This window comes from Mobula hypostoma, chromosome 4 (genome assembly GCF_963921235.1).
Source record: "Mobula hypostoma chromosome 4, sMobHyp1.1, whole genome shotgun sequence".
In the NCBI taxonomy this organism is placed as follows: domain Eukaryota; kingdom Metazoa; phylum Chordata; class Chondrichthyes; order Myliobatiformes; family Myliobatidae; genus Mobula; species Mobula hypostoma.
This window is the reverse complement of record NC_086100.1, coordinates 149553026-149572525: the sequence shown is the minus strand read 5'-3', so window position 1 is coordinate 149572525 and position 19500 is coordinate 149553026. Positions and strand designations below refer to the sequence as shown.

At 43.2% G+C, this 19500-nt stretch overlaps 1 protein-coding gene across 7 annotated transcripts in view; it reads right to left on the bottom strand.

Moving 5' to 3' along the window:
* The window catches only part of LOC134345667 (limbin-like), a 313316-nt gene that overhangs the window by 115788 nt on the left and 178028 nt on the right, over positions 1-19500 (bottom strand). For all 7 annotated transcript variants that reach the window (XR_010017745.1, XM_063046694.1, XM_063046692.1 and 4 more), the window contains one exon: positions 4515-4723. Coding sequence is in view for 6 of the 7 variants with exons in the window: in XM_063046694.1 (XP_062902764.1) it covers positions 4515-4723 (209 nt within the window). In the remaining variant the exon portion in view is untranslated. The remainder of the gene's footprint in view (positions 1-4514; positions 4724-19500) is intronic.

Here is a 19500-nt window from a genome sequence, read left to right as displayed (position 1 = left end):
TTCATTTTGAAAATCAACAATAAAAGCATAAACATATGGTTTGGAGTGCATTTCTAAAACTAATAACATTTTGAAAGTATGTTTCATTACTACAAAAAGGAAAATATCTTTGGGTTATTTGTTTTGCATGTTTCTGAAACAATTACAAATTTAATTTTTAGAACAGCAGATGACAAAAGACTGCAAGAAGACACTAATTAACCTCACAGCAGTGATTCCAGGTGTATTTTATCTTATGAATATTGCAACAGGCTATGGAGGATGCAACTACTGATTTACAGAGAAAGCTCCCACTTCCATTTGGGGAATCAGACTGAAAGCACCTCGATGGGAAGTTTCACACTTTTTATTGGTGGCTCACAGCCAATCCTCCTTACCCCACTGTGGAATCTGGGGGGTTGACTGGAAGGGGGCAAGTAACCTTGTGCCTCTAGTCGATTCTTTTTTCTCAGTAGATGCTGCCTGACCTGCTGAGTTCCTTCAGCATGTGTAATGCTCAAGATTTCCAGCATCTGCAGAATCTTCCGGGTCTCTTTTCTTTTTGTATTAATTTTTCAACATCTAAGTTGCTCCAAAAAGGTCAGTGCTCATTGCTGATCCTGCGAGGCCCTTGAACACAGTGGCTTCCTCGACGATTTCAGAGTCAATCACACCAATGGGTCTGGAGTTACATATAGGGATTAGAGTTTTGACTTCTGCTCTCTCCAAACTATAATAATCATCCAGGTAAGGTCTCACAACAAAATCCAATACATTTGTGGTCATTATCTGACATTTTTTTAAATGCCGTGGAGAGTGAGTCAAGTTGACTTTATTGTTCTATGCATACGTACAGTGAGATACAGGCTCAATGAAATGCTTGCATTCATCAGCATCACAAGCATGTGGATTCAGACACACCAGGTAGCTTAAATTGTACATAAATTTATACAAGACAGTGAAGAAGAAACACTATTCTAAACAAGACATGAGGACAAATGCAAATCCATGGTACTGCAAGAGGACGTCCATGGTGTTCCACGCTGAAATTGAGTTACAGTTGTATAGATCCCTTCAACAACTTGATGGTTGGAGGAAATGAGCTGTTCCTGAACCTGGTGGAATGAGACTTTGGGCTTCTGCACCTTTACCTGGTGATAGCAGTGAAAAATGGGTATGACCCGGATAGTGGGTTCTTTAATATTTTTTAAAATCAGAGATACAGCACAAAGTAGACCCTTCTGGCCACCCCAGCAACTCCTGATTCAACCCTAACCTAATCAAGGGACAATTTACAAAGACCAATTAACTGATTAACTGCTATGTCTTTGGACTGTGGGAGGAAACTAAAGGACTCAGAGAAAACCCTCACATTCCATGGGGAAGGCACAGAGACTCCTTAGAGATTGTATCCAAATTGAACTCCGTACTATGACACCCCTATCTGTAATAACGTCGTGCTAACTGGTATGCTACTGTGACAATGATAGATGCTGCCCTCTTGAAGCAGCGCTTTATGTAGATGCTTTAAATGATAGGAAGGGCTCTACTTGTGATGGTCTATAAATAGCAAATTATTGATTGAATTCAAATTCCATAGTTACTATTGTGGGGCTTGAATTCAGTTTATTGAGTTGCTAGTCCAGGACTCTAGATTACTAATCTGGCAATATAAGAATTGCACTTCTCCCGTTTCACAGAAGTGCCAGTTAATGGATAGGATCAACTGTTTGATTATTGCAATAGAATTGAAATACCAAGACTCACATTTTATAGCATCTGGACATTATATTTTCTACACCGATTGCAGTAGTGTCTGGATGTATAGCAACATTGGTCTTTAACAACAACCACCACGTTCAGAAAGGGGAAGTACTGGAGCACTTACATTTTTATTAATATTTTTAGAATTGCTTTCTGTAGTTTGTCCTGAAGGTTTTGGAATAAACCCTGGAATATGTTAACAGCAAATATAATTATTCGTAGAGGTGTTTAATGTCGTGTTCACTGGGAAGGACTATGTTATACAATTCCAAAGATTCTCAATTTGTGACAGATATATTGGTATCAACTTCCTTGCCCATTCCATCCCTGTCATACTCACCTTTGTCTTCTTGCACTCCTGGTTTTATGATAAATTCCAGGGATTATTCAGCTCACTACAAAACACTGTCAGATATAATTGATTTAAAGGTACTCAGGAAGATACCTAGCTAGGGAGCAATGAGGCTGGACAAGTATCAGCATGTGGATCCGATTCTGTTGTAGTCTTACATCCAACAGTAGTTTATCATGTTTCTTCTTGATCTGTAAGAATATCTGCCATCTGTGTTGAAATAAGCAAAGAGGTGATCTATGTGAATGCATACTATACATGCTTATTTTTCTACCCATACGGCGTGGGATGAACATGCTGCCCATCCTCTCCAGAAATCCAGAGGTACTTTGGGTAGACTGAAATCCCGGAGCAACGATTTCTCCCCAGAATGGGACACTGGAACAGGACTGGCCATTGCTGAAATATCTCTTCACACTGCCGAGATTGATTCCACATGATCTCTGACTGTAACATCTCATGCAGTGGCTGTAGCACGGTTGGCAGTTTTGTGAGAAAATTTCCATAATAATCCAAAAATGAACTGAGCTCTGCTACATTGGTTGGTACTAATGCAATAAGAGCAGTACACACTTGGCTTTGCTCTCAGCACAAGTCTTGTGTATCAATCTGATAGCCAAGCCATTCCAATTAACTTTGCAGCAATTGGCATTTTGTTGGATTCATTCAGATTCCCAATTCCTGCAACCCTGGAATGACATTCTCCAGGATTGTCACATGTTTTGTTACTGAAAGTGCTGAAACTAGGATGTCATCCATGAGCAGATGACATGAGATGAATCCATGGTTCACCTGTACAGCATCTGGACTAAGGTAGGTTGGAAAATTACCAATACTGTGGAAACTCCATGGCTGGCAAGGATATCTGTATAGTTCTATGTGAGTGTTAGTGGTGTGGACTTCTGACTATGGATTGAAATCCAGCAATCTGGCTGGACTTAGTCCTTAAACTGCTGGAGAACAGTGCGGAAAGAACAGGTGCTGTTTTCTTCCGGTAGGGATTAGTTTTTAGTTCCAAGTGCTCCTGCCACGTTTTGTCACTCTGCAACCTTATCCTTCAATCTATTTGAATTATGGATGACAGCATGTGTATAAATGTCTCTCTCCAGCAGACTTCATCATGATCATCTTGACTCTATAATTTCTACTATTTTTTAATGTTTAATTGTACATATGATTTCTTTGTGTTCTATCATAGTCATAGTCATACTTTATTGATCCCGGGGGAAACGGGTTTTCCTTACAGTTGCACCATAAATAATAAATAGTAATAGAACCATAAATAGTTAAATAGTAATATGTAAGTTATGCCAGTAAGTTATGAAATAAGTCCAGGACCAGCCTATCGGCTCAGGGTGTCTGACCCTCCAAGGGAGGAGTTGTAAAGTTTGATGAGCAGCAGTGAACCATCTGATTGGCCTATCAGAGTTCTCTTTGGGAAGTAGTTGACTTGATCAGCATTTCTGATTTGGCTATTGTTCACGATTGCACTTAATAAAAGAAAAACTGGTATACAAAGAATAGATCAAATTAACTGAAGAACTTTCTGTCTGCCAAAGCAAATAAATCCTCTGCCTTCAGCAATGGATATGCTCCAGCTTTTATACAGTAATTTACCATGACCTTGTGGACACCACATAGCCTCACTGCCCTGTCTTGCTTTGAGTGCAAGCAGAGCTGTCCAGCTACTTATTTCTATGAGCGACACAGTGCCATGTCTCTCCAGATGGTTCAGTTCATCGTCAACCACTTTCTGCAAGACTTAGTGCACAGGTCAAGGCTTAGGGAAGATGAAGATGATATCTGCTTCTGTTCAAATCTTTGCCTTGAAATACTTAAACCTCCTAAAGTTGTCCTTAAAGGTTGAAGAATATCCATCCAACATTCCCTGCAGTTTATGACGTGGAACACGTTCCTTGCTTTGTAAGTGGAAGATCAGACTGAACTGGGGAATTATCTTTTCAAGCCAGTCAGAAATGCAGTGTTGCTCCTCTTTATTAACACATGGGGCTGAACCAACTACTATCATTGCTTATGCTTGCATTAAGCTCCACTGAAAGTGTGAAAGTCCAAAGGGGATTTATAGTGGTAAGTGAGTGACAGTTCAGACACACTACTTGCAATGCTGAAGATATATGGTATTTTGTCTTCTCATCCTTGTGATTATAGTTCTTCATCTAGCAAAAGTTGCACAACATGAAACATCTTCGTCAGGCACTGCTTTTAAGGCAATGGGACATATTTTGGGAATCGTCCTAATACAACACTTGATTTTTTAATTAATCTCATTTTCTGATAACAATTGTACACACACTGTTTGTTTGAAACAGGACCTGTTAATATGGGCTTCAGGGCAAAATAGCCTCAAATATTTAAACATTTTTCAATTTCTTTCTCTGTATTCCAGAAGGATTGTTACCTTTGAGACTCTGCTTCTACTGTGTCGTTACACTTGGACATTGCCTGGTATAGGCTGATTAACATCTGATTACTGCACTCTGCTGTATCTTTTTCAGTGAGAGGGTTGCTCTGCATCTCAACCCAGCTGTTCCATTCAGTTTCTTCACACCCAGCATGAAGTTCATGCTGTAGCTTATCTGAATGCAAGCAGATAAGTTGCTCTAGATCCTAAGGAAAGAAAAACAAAATGCAATCTGTCCTCCAATGACTCATGATTCTTTCTACTGACCTTTGAATACTTCCCACAAGCACTCACAACCATATCACTTGCATTTTTATGGCTGATACACAGGTATGTTTTCACAGGTCAAGATCTGAGAAAAACAATGGACTCCAAAACAAATTATAAAATAGCACTTCCCCCTCGTACCCCATCCGTTATTTATTTTTATACACACATTCTTTCTCTCACTCGCCTTCTTCTCCCTCTGACTATACTCCTTGCCCATCCTCTGGGTTTCCCCCCACCCTTGTCTTTCTCCCCAGACCTCCTGTCCCATGATCCTCTCATATTCCCTTTGCCAATCACCTGTCCAGCTCTTGGTTTCATTCCTCCCCCTCCTGTCTTCTCCTATCATTTTGGATCTCCCCCTCCCCCTCCCACTTTCAAATCTCTTACTAACTCCTCCTTCAGTTAGTCCTGACAAAGGTCTCGGCCTGAAACGTCGACTGTACCTCTTCCTAGAGATACTGCCTGGCCTGCTGCGTTCACCAGCAATTTTGATGTGTGTTGCTATAAAATAGGATACTTACCTAAAATCAATTAGTCTTGACTACAGGATTTTGATGAAAGGCTTCTAAAAGTCTGAGTTAATTTCCAAAATATCTACAGTTAAAATATCTGCTTGACTGCCCTTCACATTAATCCCATGCCTGTGCGGAAATCCTGACCTGTCTGTGTCCATTTTCAGGTTCTCAGATAAGTTACCGCAAATATACCAATGAGTCAGCTGGGCGAACAGCTAAGCCCTGAGGACTAAGTAACCCCTAAACCCAATCTCATTCCCAATCTGTACCAAGTTGCCTGATGTCACCAGATAATAGTGAGCTTGAGATGGGGGAGGAAAAATTGAATGGTCCCATTGATGGCAATTAAATAAACTTCATCATATTGGTGCATGTCCTTACATAATTGAGCCAAGCTCTGATGAATTTGGCAGGCTTAAAAGCTTGGTGCTTCTCACTGTCCAAGTATGCATGTATAATTTGCTTACTTAATCCTTTTATTGGAAGCTGCCTGGTATTCTTGAAACATTAATGCAGTAAGAAGTCAAGGTTTTTCAGGGAAAAGGGGGAAAGAAAAATTGAAAACAGGGATAACAGTGACAAAATTACAAATTAACGAACAGGAATATTAATAGACCAATAGACAAACCAAAACAACATCCTCAAAGATCAATGATACCAGGGAAGAAAACCTTCGATTACCATGTATGAGCTGTAACTGAGAAATCAGAAAGGTGCAGATAGAATATAGTTCAGCAAACAAGAGAGATAGAGAAAAGACAAGAATGAAGATAAAAAAGAGATGGCTAGAAAGAACAGTGAAGTAAAAACAATGTAGGTTAAGAGCAAATAGGAATAAGATTGAGGAAGAAAAAATGAAAGAGAGCATGTAAGATGGATGGGGAAGGAAAGAGAAATGAGAGAGAAAGACAGAAAAGAGAAATAGAAGGTACGTGAAAGATAATAAAGCATAGGAATAGAATTAGCCATTCCATCGTGGCGGACTTAGTATCCTTCTCAACCCTATTCTCCAGCCTTCTCCCAATAAATTTCACAACCTTACTAATCAAGGAACATCAAGTCTGGTTGATGTATGCATATAGCCTTAGAAAGAATTGATCTCAGTGCATTGAGTTAATAGGTAGAGACAAAATGTGCAACTGGTGAGGCAGTTTTCATATTTAAGTGAGATTACTTCTAATAAGTGAAATAAACCACACTATAACTGTGGTGCGGAATTTCATTCCATGGAGGTACAGATACAAGAATTTTGCCTAAATGTAAGCTTTTCCTGACCTTAAAGTTAATATAGCCTCAATTAGATGCTTTGACTCAACTCATTTTTTTTGCATTGCATAAATGGTGTAAGATTGCTCTCAGGATTTCATTGGAGATCTGACTCTCCTAATAGTTCACTACATTGCTGGGGAAAAAGCTCTGCTCAATGCAGGCTGGCACTTCCTTTGTATCCTGGATAAGGGACAATCTGAGTGGCAGACCACATTTTGTGCGGCTTCAGAGCTATGTGTCAGATATGGATATAAGCAGCACTGGGGCCCCACAGTGGTCTATACTGCTCCTTTCCTGTTTACCCTGTACACCTCGGACTTTAGATGCAACACTGAGTCATGTCAACTGCAGACATTCTCTGATGACCCAGCAATAATTGGGTTTATAAAGGAAGGACGGGAAGATGAATACTGGGCCCTGGCGGGGGCTTTCGTCAAATGGTGCAAGCTGAATCATCTGCAGCTCAACATCAGTAAGACAAAGGAGATGGTGATGGACTTTGGGCATTGCTCCCTGTTACTATTGATGGCGAGGATGAGGATGTGGTGAGGACCTACAAGTACCTGGGTGTGCACCCAGATGACAGACTTGAGTGGAGCACCAACACAGAGACTGTGTACAAGAAGGGCCAGAGTTGACCTCTACTTCCTGAGGAGACTGAAGTCCTTTGGAGCATGCAGACCTCTCCTTCACATGTTCAACCAGCCTGTTGTCACTAGAACAATCTTCTATGCAGTGGTGCGCAGGGGCAAAGGCATCAACATGGGTGATGCCAACAGGTTCAATACACTGATTAGAAAGACTGGCTATGTTATAGGAGTCAAACTGGGTAAAACTGAGACTGTGGTAAAACAAAGGACCCTACGGAAAATCCTGGCAATTCTGGACAATGTTTCTCAAACTCTGCATGCCACCTTGGCTGAACAAAGGAGCATTTTTAGTAAAAGACTAAGATAACTGTGCTACTCCAAAGATTGCTATATGAGATCATTCTTACCCTCGGCTATTAAGCTCTATGATGGGTCGACCTATAACCAGGGAAGTGATGACCCTCCTGTTAGACTAGTTGAGGTAACTTATTTTTTAATCTTTCTTACTTCTCTTCTAATATTTGCATATCTGTGCACTTGTAATGATACTGTGACACTGTAATTTCCTTTGGGATCAATAAAGTATCTATCTATTTACACTAAAATTGCTTGTGAATATAAGTGTCTTTGATGTAACTCTCCTCTCCTTATTTCCTTGCCCTGACCGCTTCATTTGCACCATGGATATCAGAATCAGAATCAGAGTCCCTATACAATTCTATTTGCCATTTTGAAACCTTAAAGCTCTCTTTTCTTGACAACAGCCTTGAACAGTCCATGTTTCAGATCTTCCTTGGTAATGCTCCCCAACTCTTCTGCGCTATATTAATGACTGCACTGGTGCTGTTCTGTGCACCCATGTTGACTTCGCCAATTGCCTGCTCTGGATCTTTTCATCTCTAGTTGCCGACGAGGTATCAACTAGCTGAATTTCAGCACTCCCCTCTTCTCTTCAAACATGATCCCATTTGCCTCCCTCTCTGTGCCAATCTAAATCTCACCATCAAACCCACAGACAAAGGGGTGCCATTGTAGTGTGGCGGACTGATCTCTACCTTGCTGAGGCCAGGTGACAACTCTCAGACACTTCTTACTTGCCGTTTGAAGGGAATCCTATTCAGTACCATCAGAAAATTGTCTCCAACACCAACACGAACCTCATCAACTCTGAAGATCTCCCATCCATAGCCACCAAGCTCATTGTTCCCTTACCCTGCAATGCTCATTTCTACCTCCTACCCAATATCCACAAACCTAACTATCTGAGTAGACCCATTGGTTCTGCCTGCTCCTGCCCCACTGACCTTGTGTACACATACCTTGACTCCGTTTTATCCCTTTTGGTTCAGACCCTTTCCTCCTATATCCGCAAGTCTTCACATGCTCTCAATCTCAACAACTTTCAATTCCCTGTCCCTGATCGCCTCAATTTTACCATGGCCGTCCAGACCCTATGCACGTCTATTCCTCATCAAGAAGGCCTTCAGGCTCTCAGCTTCTTCCTTGTCAACAGACTCAACCAGATACCCTCCACCACTACCCTCCATCTGGCAGAACTGTTACTCATCCTCAATTATTCCCTTTCGGCTTTTCCCACTTACTCCAAACTCAAGCTGTAGCCATGGGCACCTGCATGGACTCCAGCTATGTTTGCTTTTTCATTGCCCACATGGAATAGTTCATGTTTCGGGCCCTCTGTGGTAATTGCACATCATCTCTTTCTGCGTTACATTGATGACTGCACTGGTGCTACTTCATACACCCATGCCCAGCTCATCAATTTCATCAGATTTGCCTCCAACTTCCACCCTGGACTTAAACTTACTTGCTCCATTTCTGACACCTCTCTCCTTTTTCCATCTCTGGAGACAAACTGTCTAATGATATCTTTTACAAACCCACTGATTCCCATAGCTATCCTGACTATAACTCTTCCCACCCTGTCTCCTGTAAAAATGCCATTCCCTTTTCTCAGTTCCTTCATCTCCTCTGCATCTATTCCTTTCCAGGACATCAGGGATATCCAGCTTCTTCACAGAATGGGGTTTCCCTTTCTCCCCCACATTGCTGCGCTCACCCACCTCTCTTCCATTTTCCTGACATCCACGCTTATCCCATTTTCCTGCTGCTTAAACAGTGATAGAGTTCCACTTGTCCTCACCTACCACCCCATGAGCCTCTGCATCCACATTATTCTTTGCAATTTCTACTATCTTCAATGGGACCCTACAACGAACACATCTTCACCTCCACCTCTACTCTCTACTTTCTGCAAGGATCACTCCCTCTGTGATTCCCTTGTCTATTTTGCTACACATGCCCGCTTCTCCTCAACCATTCAGGGCACCAGACACCCCTTTCAAGTGAGGCAGCATTTCACATGCAAATCTGTTGGGGTCATCTGCTGTATCCGGTGCTTCTAGTGTGGGCTCCTCTACATTGGTGAGACCTGTCGCAGTTTGGGGGACTGCTTTGCTGAGCACCTCAGCTCTATCTGCAAAAAGCAGAATTTCCTGGTGTCCAACCATTTCAATTCATATCCCTATTCCAATCCCCACTCCCATTCCATATACAACACACATAAAAAAATGCTGGTGCACGCAGCAGGCCAGGCAGCATCTATAGGAAGAGGTACAGTCGACGTTTCGGATCGAGACCCTTCCTCAGAACTAACTGAAAGGAGAGTGTGACAAAAAACCAAGTTACCAGAAGATTGATGCTAATGAGAGAGATAAGTGAGACAATGGAGAAACATTCAAAATGTAAATGAGAGAGGAGTGAGAGATAACCGAAAGAGACACCAGTCCAAGTATTGACAGACCGATTGCTTTGAACCTGAACTGTTTGAAGTTTGATGGACAGGCGATACCCCAGCAGGGGGATAAAAAGAACAGGTTCGCTAAGGCAAGACACACACCACGAGATCACGAGATAACGAGACCCTGGAAAAGCAGTGTGCCCCCACAAGTTGGTGAGGTTTGGAGTTCTGGTCGCGTGAACTGACCATAGACACACAGGGTGAAAAGGTACGATCGGCGGGAACCTGGTGTGTGTGTCTGCCCTTGCCTGGGTGCCGGGTTCACAGCGGAAGAACAGTCATATCCGGAACGGAGGGGTCACAGTCGGTGACCACAGAAGACATAAAAGGGTTCGCCCGAAAGTTAACTGCGAAGAACATCAAGGTCTGTCTGAATCAGATTCGCATATCATCCTCTCTCTCTCTCTCCAACGGCACAACAGCGATTACTGCAAACTGTACTCAGCTGAACTGAACTCTGCATCACTTGAGACTGATCATTTTACCCCTAGAGCTTGGTTGATTCCTATTACCCTAGTTCTGTGTACATGTGTGCTTTATCATTGCTAATCTGTTGCATTTATATCCTTACGATTAGAGTACTGTGTTACTTATTTCTTTAATAAAACTTTCTCAGTTCCAGTAATCCAGACTCCAACTAAGTGGTCCATTTCTGCTGGTTTGGCAACCCAGTTACTGGGTACGTAACATAAGTGGGGGCTCGTCCGGGATTCTGAATTCCAAATTTGGGACTGGGTAAATTGATTGGGTTAAAATTCCCAAAAGAAAGAAAGGGCAAACAGCAGAAATGGAGATTGAGGAATTTCTAAAGGCGCCAACCTTGGAGGCATTAGAGGATGCCAGGAAATCAGAATTGGCAACTGTGGCCAAACGGTTGAATCTTTTTAAGGGGAAGTCGACAATGAGGAGAGTGGAGATACACAGAGCTATCATAGAGCACTATGTATCTAAAGGTGTGTTTCCCCAAGGGGAGCTGGAAGTGATATCTATGGGCAAACCTGGTGGAGAAGCAGTACAGCTGCAGATGGAAAAACTGAGACTCGAGCACGAATTCCGGATAAAACAGCTGGAGCGAGAAGAGAGGGACAGGCAGTTAGAACGGGAAGAGAGAGAGAAGGAAAGGGAATTTGAGCTGGAGAAGTTAAGGATGACGCTAGCGCAGGGGCCCATGCCGAACCAAGGTGGAGGGTTCAGGGCGACCCAGGAGGTTAGGCTGGATCCCCCATTTGAGAAGGCTGATGTTGATCGGTACTTTCTCCATTTTGAAAAAGTCGCTGCAAGTCAGGACTGGCCGCGGGATAAGTGGGCTGTTTTGCTTCAGAGCGTACTTAAAGGAAAAGCCCAGCAAGCTTACTCGGCCTTGTCCACAGAAGATGCCCAGAGGTATGATGTGGTGAAAGAGGCCATACTCAGGATTTATGAGTTGGTCCCAGAGGCATACCGGCAGAGGTTCCAGAATGCGAGGAAGCAGTGGGGCCGCACGTATTTAGTCTTTGCCCGTGAGATGCAAATGTATTGTGAGCGTTGGTGCGCCTCGAAAGGGGTCAATGGGGATTATGACAGACTGTTACAGATAATACTGATTGAGCAGTTTAAAGGTTGTGTCCCTGAAGGTATGAGGCCCTACCTAGATGACAGAGAGGCAGAAACCTTAGCCGCAACTGCTAAGTTAGCGGATGAATATGCGTTAACGCACAAAGCGAAGTTTACCCTGAGTAAAAGCTACCAGAAGGGTAGTCAAGAGGGCGGAGAGAGTCCGCCAGAAAAGCCAGAAAGTAAGCCGGGGACTAGTGAGAAGGATAAGGAAGACAGGGAGCAGTTTGGTAGGAAGTCTCCTGGGGTCGTATGCTATAATTGTGGGAAAGCCGGTCACTTTGCGTCCAGGTGCTTTGCCCCAAAGAAGGAGACGGGGAAAGGAAAAACGACTCCGACTGGCTGTATTGAGCTGGTAAACAAACCGCTAGGGGAGAAGAGGTCTGATAAAGTTCAGGAAGGGCGCAAGAGGTTTATCTCGGCCGGATTGGTGTCGGTGAAAGAGGGGTTAAACCCAGTTCCAGCACGGATCTGGAGAGACACTGGAGCTTGTCAGTCATTGATATTAAAGAGTGTGTTAGACTTTAGTTCAGAGACCCAGATTGGGGAGGTCAGGGTGATAAAAGGCATTGGGAAAGGGACTGAAGCAGTACCTTTGCACCAGATACACCTAAAAAGCGACTTGGTCTCCGGACCAGTCATGATCGGGGTGAGACCCGAACTATCGATGGAAGACGTGGAGGTCTTACTCGGTAATGACCTCGCCGGCGGAGAGGTGTACCCAGCAGTAAGATTGACAAGCCAGCCAGACAGCATTGAGGCCCCGCCCAAGGACTCACAGGCTTACCCCATTTGTGCAGTGACTCAGCGCATGTCCAGAAAGGCTGCCGAAGTGAATATAGATTTAGCTGAGACGTTTTTACCAGCCTTGTACCAGGAGGGGTTAGAAAGTGAGAAGAAGCAGTGTAGTGAAACGAAAGTTAGGGTAGACTTATCATTAGCAAGGACGGAATTTATACAGGCACAGGAGCGAGACGAGGAGCTGATGGTTTTGACGGAGACAGCTCTCTCCGAAGCGAATTAAAAAGGGAGCCAGTGGGCTATTATGTGAAGGAGGGAGTACTAAGGAGGAAATGGAGACCAAGTACCGTGCCCACAGATGAGGAATGGGGGGTGATAGTGCCGAAAATTTATGGGGGTGAGATTTTTAACCTGGTCCTCAAGATACCCCTCAGTGGACATTTTGGGGTGAGGAAAACAGTCGATAGAATCATGAAGGAGTCTTACTGGCCGCACAGGAGGAAGGATGCTATTGACTATTGTAGACGTGAGCTAACACAATTACAGGCTATTGATATGCTAACAGCTTGCCACGATCAGAAAACAGACCTCGTCGGTGTTATCATGAAAATTAATGAGGCTAGGGTGCCACCTGATAATGGGGAAAACATAGTTTGAAAAGATAAGTATGGTGCCGACCAGATGGGAGAAGTCTATCGGTTTGGCCAGCTTTGCTGATAAGGTCTCTCCCTTAACCCCCGAACAGAGCGACCCGCTGGGAAAGACAATTAACCGGCACGCACACGTATGTCCGGATGTCCCAAGGCGATGCCAAGAGCTGGGACATGGTGGTGTTGTCACATAAGGTCAGCCTGGTGAGCAATACCCCTATAGGATGATTAATTCAGTGACAAAAGGGCTAAAGAACACAGAAGCGTATATTGGCGATTTAGTGGTCTGGAGTGACACATGGGAGGAGCACATTGTGGCAGTACAGGAGTTGTTTAAAAAGCTGTTTGAAGCTAGCCTGACAGTGAACCTCGCAAAAAGTGAATTCGGCCATGGAAAGATCACTTATCTGGGATTTGTGGTAAGACAGGGGCAGCTGGCATCGATGCAGGCTAAGGTGCGGGCTATCTCTGAAGTCCCCACCCCGACAGACAAGAGAGCCCTGAGAAGGTTCTTGGGGTACTATCGGAAGTTTTGCAAAAACATTGCGGATATTACCCTCCCTCTTACTAAGCTCTTGCCAAAGAATGCTAAGTTTGTGTGGGACGACCTTTGTTATATTTGTCCGGGACGGAAACCACTGAGAAGTTACACTGATCACAACCCATTACTGTTTTTGGCCACTATGAAGTTTGCTAAGTTGGAGCCTGGTCTTAGAGGATATTAAAATAACACATATAAAAGGAACGGAAAGGTGATTGTTGACTGTCTGTCAAGGTGTTGAAAACTTAAAGTTCTCTGTATTAGCCGAACAGCTGATGACCCTGTATATTAGCGTGTATCTAATAAGGTATTCATGCCTATAATTTTTACCCCGGTAAAAATCCTTTGAAGGATAGGGATGTGACAAAAAAACAAGTTATCAGAAGATTGATGCTAATGAGAGAGATAAGTGAGACAATGGAGAAACATTCAAAATGTTAATGAGAGAGGAGAGAGATAACGGAAAGAGACACCAGTCCAAGTATTGACAGACCGATTGCTTTGAACCTGAACTGTTTGAAGTTTGATGGACAGGCGATACCCCAGCAGGGGGATAAAAAGAACAGGTTCGCTAAGGCAAGACACACACCATGAGATCACGAGATAATGAGACCCTGGAAAAGCAGTGTGCCCCCACAAGTTGGTGAGGTTTGGAGTTCTGGTCGCATGAACTGACCATAGACACACAGGGTGAAAAGGTACGATCGGCGGGAACCTGGTGTGTGTGTCCGCCCTTGCCTGGGTGCCAGGTTCACCGCGGAAGAACAGTCGTATCTGGAACGGAGGGGTCACAGTCGGTGACCACAGAAGACAAAAAGGGTTCGCCCGAAAGCTAACTGTGAAGAACATCAAGGTCTGTCTGAATCAGATTTGCATATCATCCTCTCTCTCTCTCTCTCCAATGGCACAACAGCGGTTACTGCAAACTGTACTCAGCTGAACTGAACTCTGCGTCACTTGAGACTGATCATTTTACCCCTAGACTGCGATAGAGCTTGGTTGATTCCTATTACCCTAGTTCTGTGTATATGTGTGTTTTATCATTGTTAATCTGTTGCATTTATATCCTTACGATTAGAGTACTGTGTTACTTATTTCTTTAATAAATCGTTCTTAGTTCCAGTAATGTAGACTCCAACTAAGTGCTGGTTTGGCAATCCAGTTACGGGGTACGTAACAAGAGATAGTAAGAGATTTGAAAGTGGAACGGGGAGGGGGAGATCCAAAATGATAGGAGGAGACAGGAGGGGGAAGGATGGAGTTAAGAGATGGAAAGTTGATTGGCAAAAGGGATACGAGGCAAGAGAAGAGAGAGGATCATGGGACGGGAGGCCTAGGGAGAAAGAAGGGGGGGTGAGCCCAGAGGATGGGCAAGGAGTTATAGTGAGAGGGACACAGGAGAAAAAAGAAGAGAAATAGGGAAAGAAAATAAATAAATAAACGGATGGGGTACGAAGGGGAGGTGGGGCATTAACAGAAGTTAGAGAAGTCAATGTTCATGCCATCAGGTTGGAGGCTATCCAGACGGAATATGACGTGTTGTTCTTCCAACCTGAGTGTGGCTCCATTTGACAGTAGAGGAGGCCGTGGATAGACATATCAGAATGGGAATGGGATGTGGAATTAAAATTCCCATTCCACATGTTGGCCCATGGCCTGCTCTTCTGCCACGATGACACCACTCTCAGTTTGGAGGAGCAACACCTCATATTCCGACTCTAAGTAGCCTCCAACCTGATGGCATGAACGGCGATTCTTCAACTCCGGTAATTTATTTTCCCTTCCCCTTCCCTCAGCTTCATTTCCCCACTCTGGCCTCTTACCCCTGCTTCTTACCTGCCTATCATCTCCCCTCGGTGCCCCTCCTGCTTCTCTTTCTCGAATGATCCACTCTCCTCCTATCAGATTCCTTCTTCTCCAGCCCTTCTCCTTTTCCACTTATTACACCCTAGTTTCTTACTTCCTTTGCCCTCTCCCATGCATCTGGCTTCACCTATCAACTTCTAACTTGTACTTCTGCTCCTCCTTCCACCTTCTCTTTGTATGCTTCTTCTTTGGAATTGATACTATCCCTAATTTCTCATGTCAGCCACGGGTGCACTACCTTCCTTGATTTATTCTTTTGCCAAACTGGGATGAACAATTGTTGTAGTTCATCCATGCAACCTTTAAATGCTTGCCATTGCATATCCACCATCAATCCTTTAAGTGTCATTTGCCAGTCTATCTTAGCTAATTCACGTCTCATACCTTCAAAGTTACCCCTCTTTAAGTTCAGAACCTTTGTTTCTGAATTAACTATGTCACTCTCCATCTTAATGAAGAATTCCACCATATTATGGTCACTCTTACCCAAGGGGCCTCTCACGACAAGCTTGCTAATTAACCCTTCCTCATTGCTCAAAACCCAGTCCAGAATAGCCTGTCTTCTGTCTTCACTAAGGAGGACATAAATAATCTTCCAGAAATAGTAGGAGACAGAGGGTCCAGTGAGATGGAGGAACTGAGCGAAATACTTGTTAGTAGGGAAGTGGTGTTAGGTAAATTGAAGGGATTAAAGGCAGATAAAGCCCCAGGGCCAGATGGTCTGCATCCTAGAGTGCTTAAGGAAGTAGCCCAAGAAATAGTGAATGCATTAGTGATAATTTTTCAAAACTCGTTAAATTCTGGACTAGTTCCTGAGGATTGGAGGGTGGCTAATGTAACCCCACTTTTTAAAAAAGGAGGGAGAGAGAAACCGGGGAATTATAGACCAGTTAGCCTAACGTCGGTGGTGGGGAAACTGCTGGAGTCAGTTATCAAAGATGTGATAACAGCACATTTGGAAAGCGGTGAAATGATCGGACAAAGTCAGCATGGATTTGTGAAAGGAAAATCATGTCTGACGAATCTCATAGAATTTTTTGAGGATGAAACCAGTAGAGTGGATAGGGGAGAACCAGTGGATGTGGTATATTTGGATTTTCAAAAGGCTTTTGACAAGGTCCCACACAGGAGATTAGTGTGCAAACTTAAAGCACACGGTATTGGGGGTAAAGTATTGATGTGGATGGAGAATTGGTTAGCAGACTGGAAGCAAAGAGTGGGAACAAACGGGACCTTTTCAGAATGGCAGGCGGTGACTAGTGGGGTACCGCAAGGCTCAGTGCTGGGACCCCAGTTGTTTACAATATATATTAATGACTTGGATGAGGGAATTAAATGCAGCATCTCCAAGTTTGCGGATGACATGAAGCTGGGTGGCAGTGTTAGCTGTGAGGAGGATGCTAAGAGGATGCAGAGTGACTTGGATAGGTTGGGTGAGTGGGCAAATTCATGGCAGATGCAATTTAATGTGGATAAATGTGAAGTTATCCACTTTGCTGGCAAAAATAGGAAAACAGATTATTATCTGAATGGTGGCCGATTAGGAAAAGGGGAGGTGCAACGAGACCGGGGTGTCATTATACACCAGTCATTGAAAGTGGGCATGCAGGTACAGCAGGCGGTGAAAAAGGCAAATGGTATGCTGGCATTTATAGCGAGAGGATTCGAGTACAGGAGCAGGGAGGTACTACTGCAGTTGTACAAGGCCTTGGTGAGACCACACCTGGAGTATTGTGTGCAGTTTTGGTCCTCTAATCTGAGGAAAGACATCCTTGCCATAGAGGGAGTACAAAGAAGGTTCACCAGATTGATTCCTGGGATGGCAGGACTTTCATATGAAGAAAGACTGGATGAACTGGGCTTGTACTCGTTGGAATTTAGAAGATTGAGGGGGGATCTGATTGAAACGTATAAAATCCTAAAGGGATTGGACAGGCTAGATGCAGGAAGATTGTTCCCGATGTTGGGGAAGTCCAGAACAAGGGGTCACAGTTTGAGGATAAAGGGGAAGCCTTTTAGGACCGAGATTAGGAAAAACTTCTTCACACAGAGAGTGGTGAATCTGTGGAATTCTCTGCCACAGGAAACAGTTGAGGCCAGTTCATTGGCTATATTTAAGAGTGAGTTAGATATGGCCCTTGTGGCTACGGGGATCAGGGGGTATGGAGGGAAGGCTGGGGCGGGGTTCTGAGTTGGATGATCAGCCATGATCATAATAAATGGCGGTGCAGGCTCGAAGGGCCGAATGGCCTACTCCTGCACCTATTTTCTATGTTTCTATGTTTCTCATTCAAACAGGCTTCTCCCGCCTGCCTTTCCAGTCCTGATGAAAAGTCTCGGCCTGAAACGTCAACTGTTTACTTATTTCCATAGATGCTGCTTGACCTGCTGAGTTCCTCCAGCATTTTGTGTGTGTTGCTCTTACCCATTATCAATGTTTTGATTGAGAACGCTGCTGGTTAAGGGGGTGACCAGAGGGACATAAAAAAAACATAAAATAAATCAAGTCAAATTACACTGTGACCATTAGTTAATGATTTGAGAAGAAGGCAGGAACAAAATACATTAATAATAAGTGAAGAAAAAATATTTTAAAAGGCAACTTATTCACTGGAAAGGAATTATAAATATTTTAACAATTTCTAGATAAATTTGAAGATGTAAATATAGGTGACTGGCGTGAGAAGCTTTGGCGCATTTAATGGCTTTTTCTTGTCTAAACCTTTTATGTTACATGCAGCCTGGAGACCAGATGCCTACACTGAAGTTTCCCAGAAAAGGAACTTCTAGATTTGCATTCAGAACCAGGTGAATATTGATCCACAGATTGCTGTTCTGACCCACAGGGGAGTTGTTCACCACGAAAAAAAAGGATAGGATCTTAGAGAAGCACCTTTTATCCTGACTTAATGTCATTCCAATCAACACCTTTAAAGTGTGGTTATTGTTTTAGGTAAAAAAAAATGTGCCCATCATTTTGTGCAAAGCAAGCTCTTAAATATGTTTCATGACAATTGCCAGATATCTTGATATTTAATGTCATCAGTCCAGAGACAGAATTTACAGCAACTTTGCAAATCCCACCCAAAAGGGAAGAGAATTAGTGTGATTATTATTATTACGTAGGAGAAACAGTATGCAGTAGCCATGGGAAGGGGGAGAACAAATGTCGGTAGAGTTACAGTGCTGTCAGTTCTATTCCTGTGAGCTCATTTTCCCTGACATCTTGGGATAGTGGGATCAGTCATACATAGACCGTTTCTAGGAATGTGGGATTTTATCTCAAGGTTAGAGTGTTGCTCTCCTTGGTGCAAAGAAATTTGAGAAAAGATGTGTGAACAAATCTTGTTCAGAATAAAAGGAAACTCTTTCCATTAGTAGATAGTTCATGGACAATAGACTGTAGATACAACAGTTCAAGTTAAAAATAAACAAGGAAATGTGAAAAAATTGTCTTTATGCAGTAGTGATGAAAAGAGAACGAGTGGCATCAAAAAGGGAATTAAATAGGCTCTTGAGAGAGGAGAATTTGTGGAAAGTGACAGTATTACTTTACAGGGACCAATCACATTCTCAGTGGGGTGAACAATACTGCTATAGGTTTATTATTGCCACACGTACTAAGATACAGTGAAATCCTTTTATTTTATGTGCCATCCCAACAAATCATGCCATACATTTATTATATCATGGTAGTAAGAAGAAAGCAGAAGGCAGAATATAAGGTTGCAGCTACAGCAAAAGGGCACTGCAGGTAGACAAATAAACTTCAAAGGTCACAATGAGGAAGATTGCATGATCAAGAGTTCAAGAGTTCATTTTTAGCTTATGAGAGGTCAGTTCTGATAATAGTTGGACAGAAGCTGTCTTTGACTCGGGTGGTATGTATTCTCAAGCTTTGCCTAAATTTCCAGTGAATTTTGAGAATTTTGCAGGGTCAGAACTGGACCACAGCCCTCTGTACCCCTCTCATCCATGTACCAATCTAAATTTCTCTTAAATGTTGAAATCAAACCCACATCCACCATTTCTACTGGCAGCTTGCTTACACTCTCACCACCTGCTGAGTGAATAAATTTCCCCTCATGTTCCCTTTTAACATTTCAATCTTCACCCTTAACCCATGACTT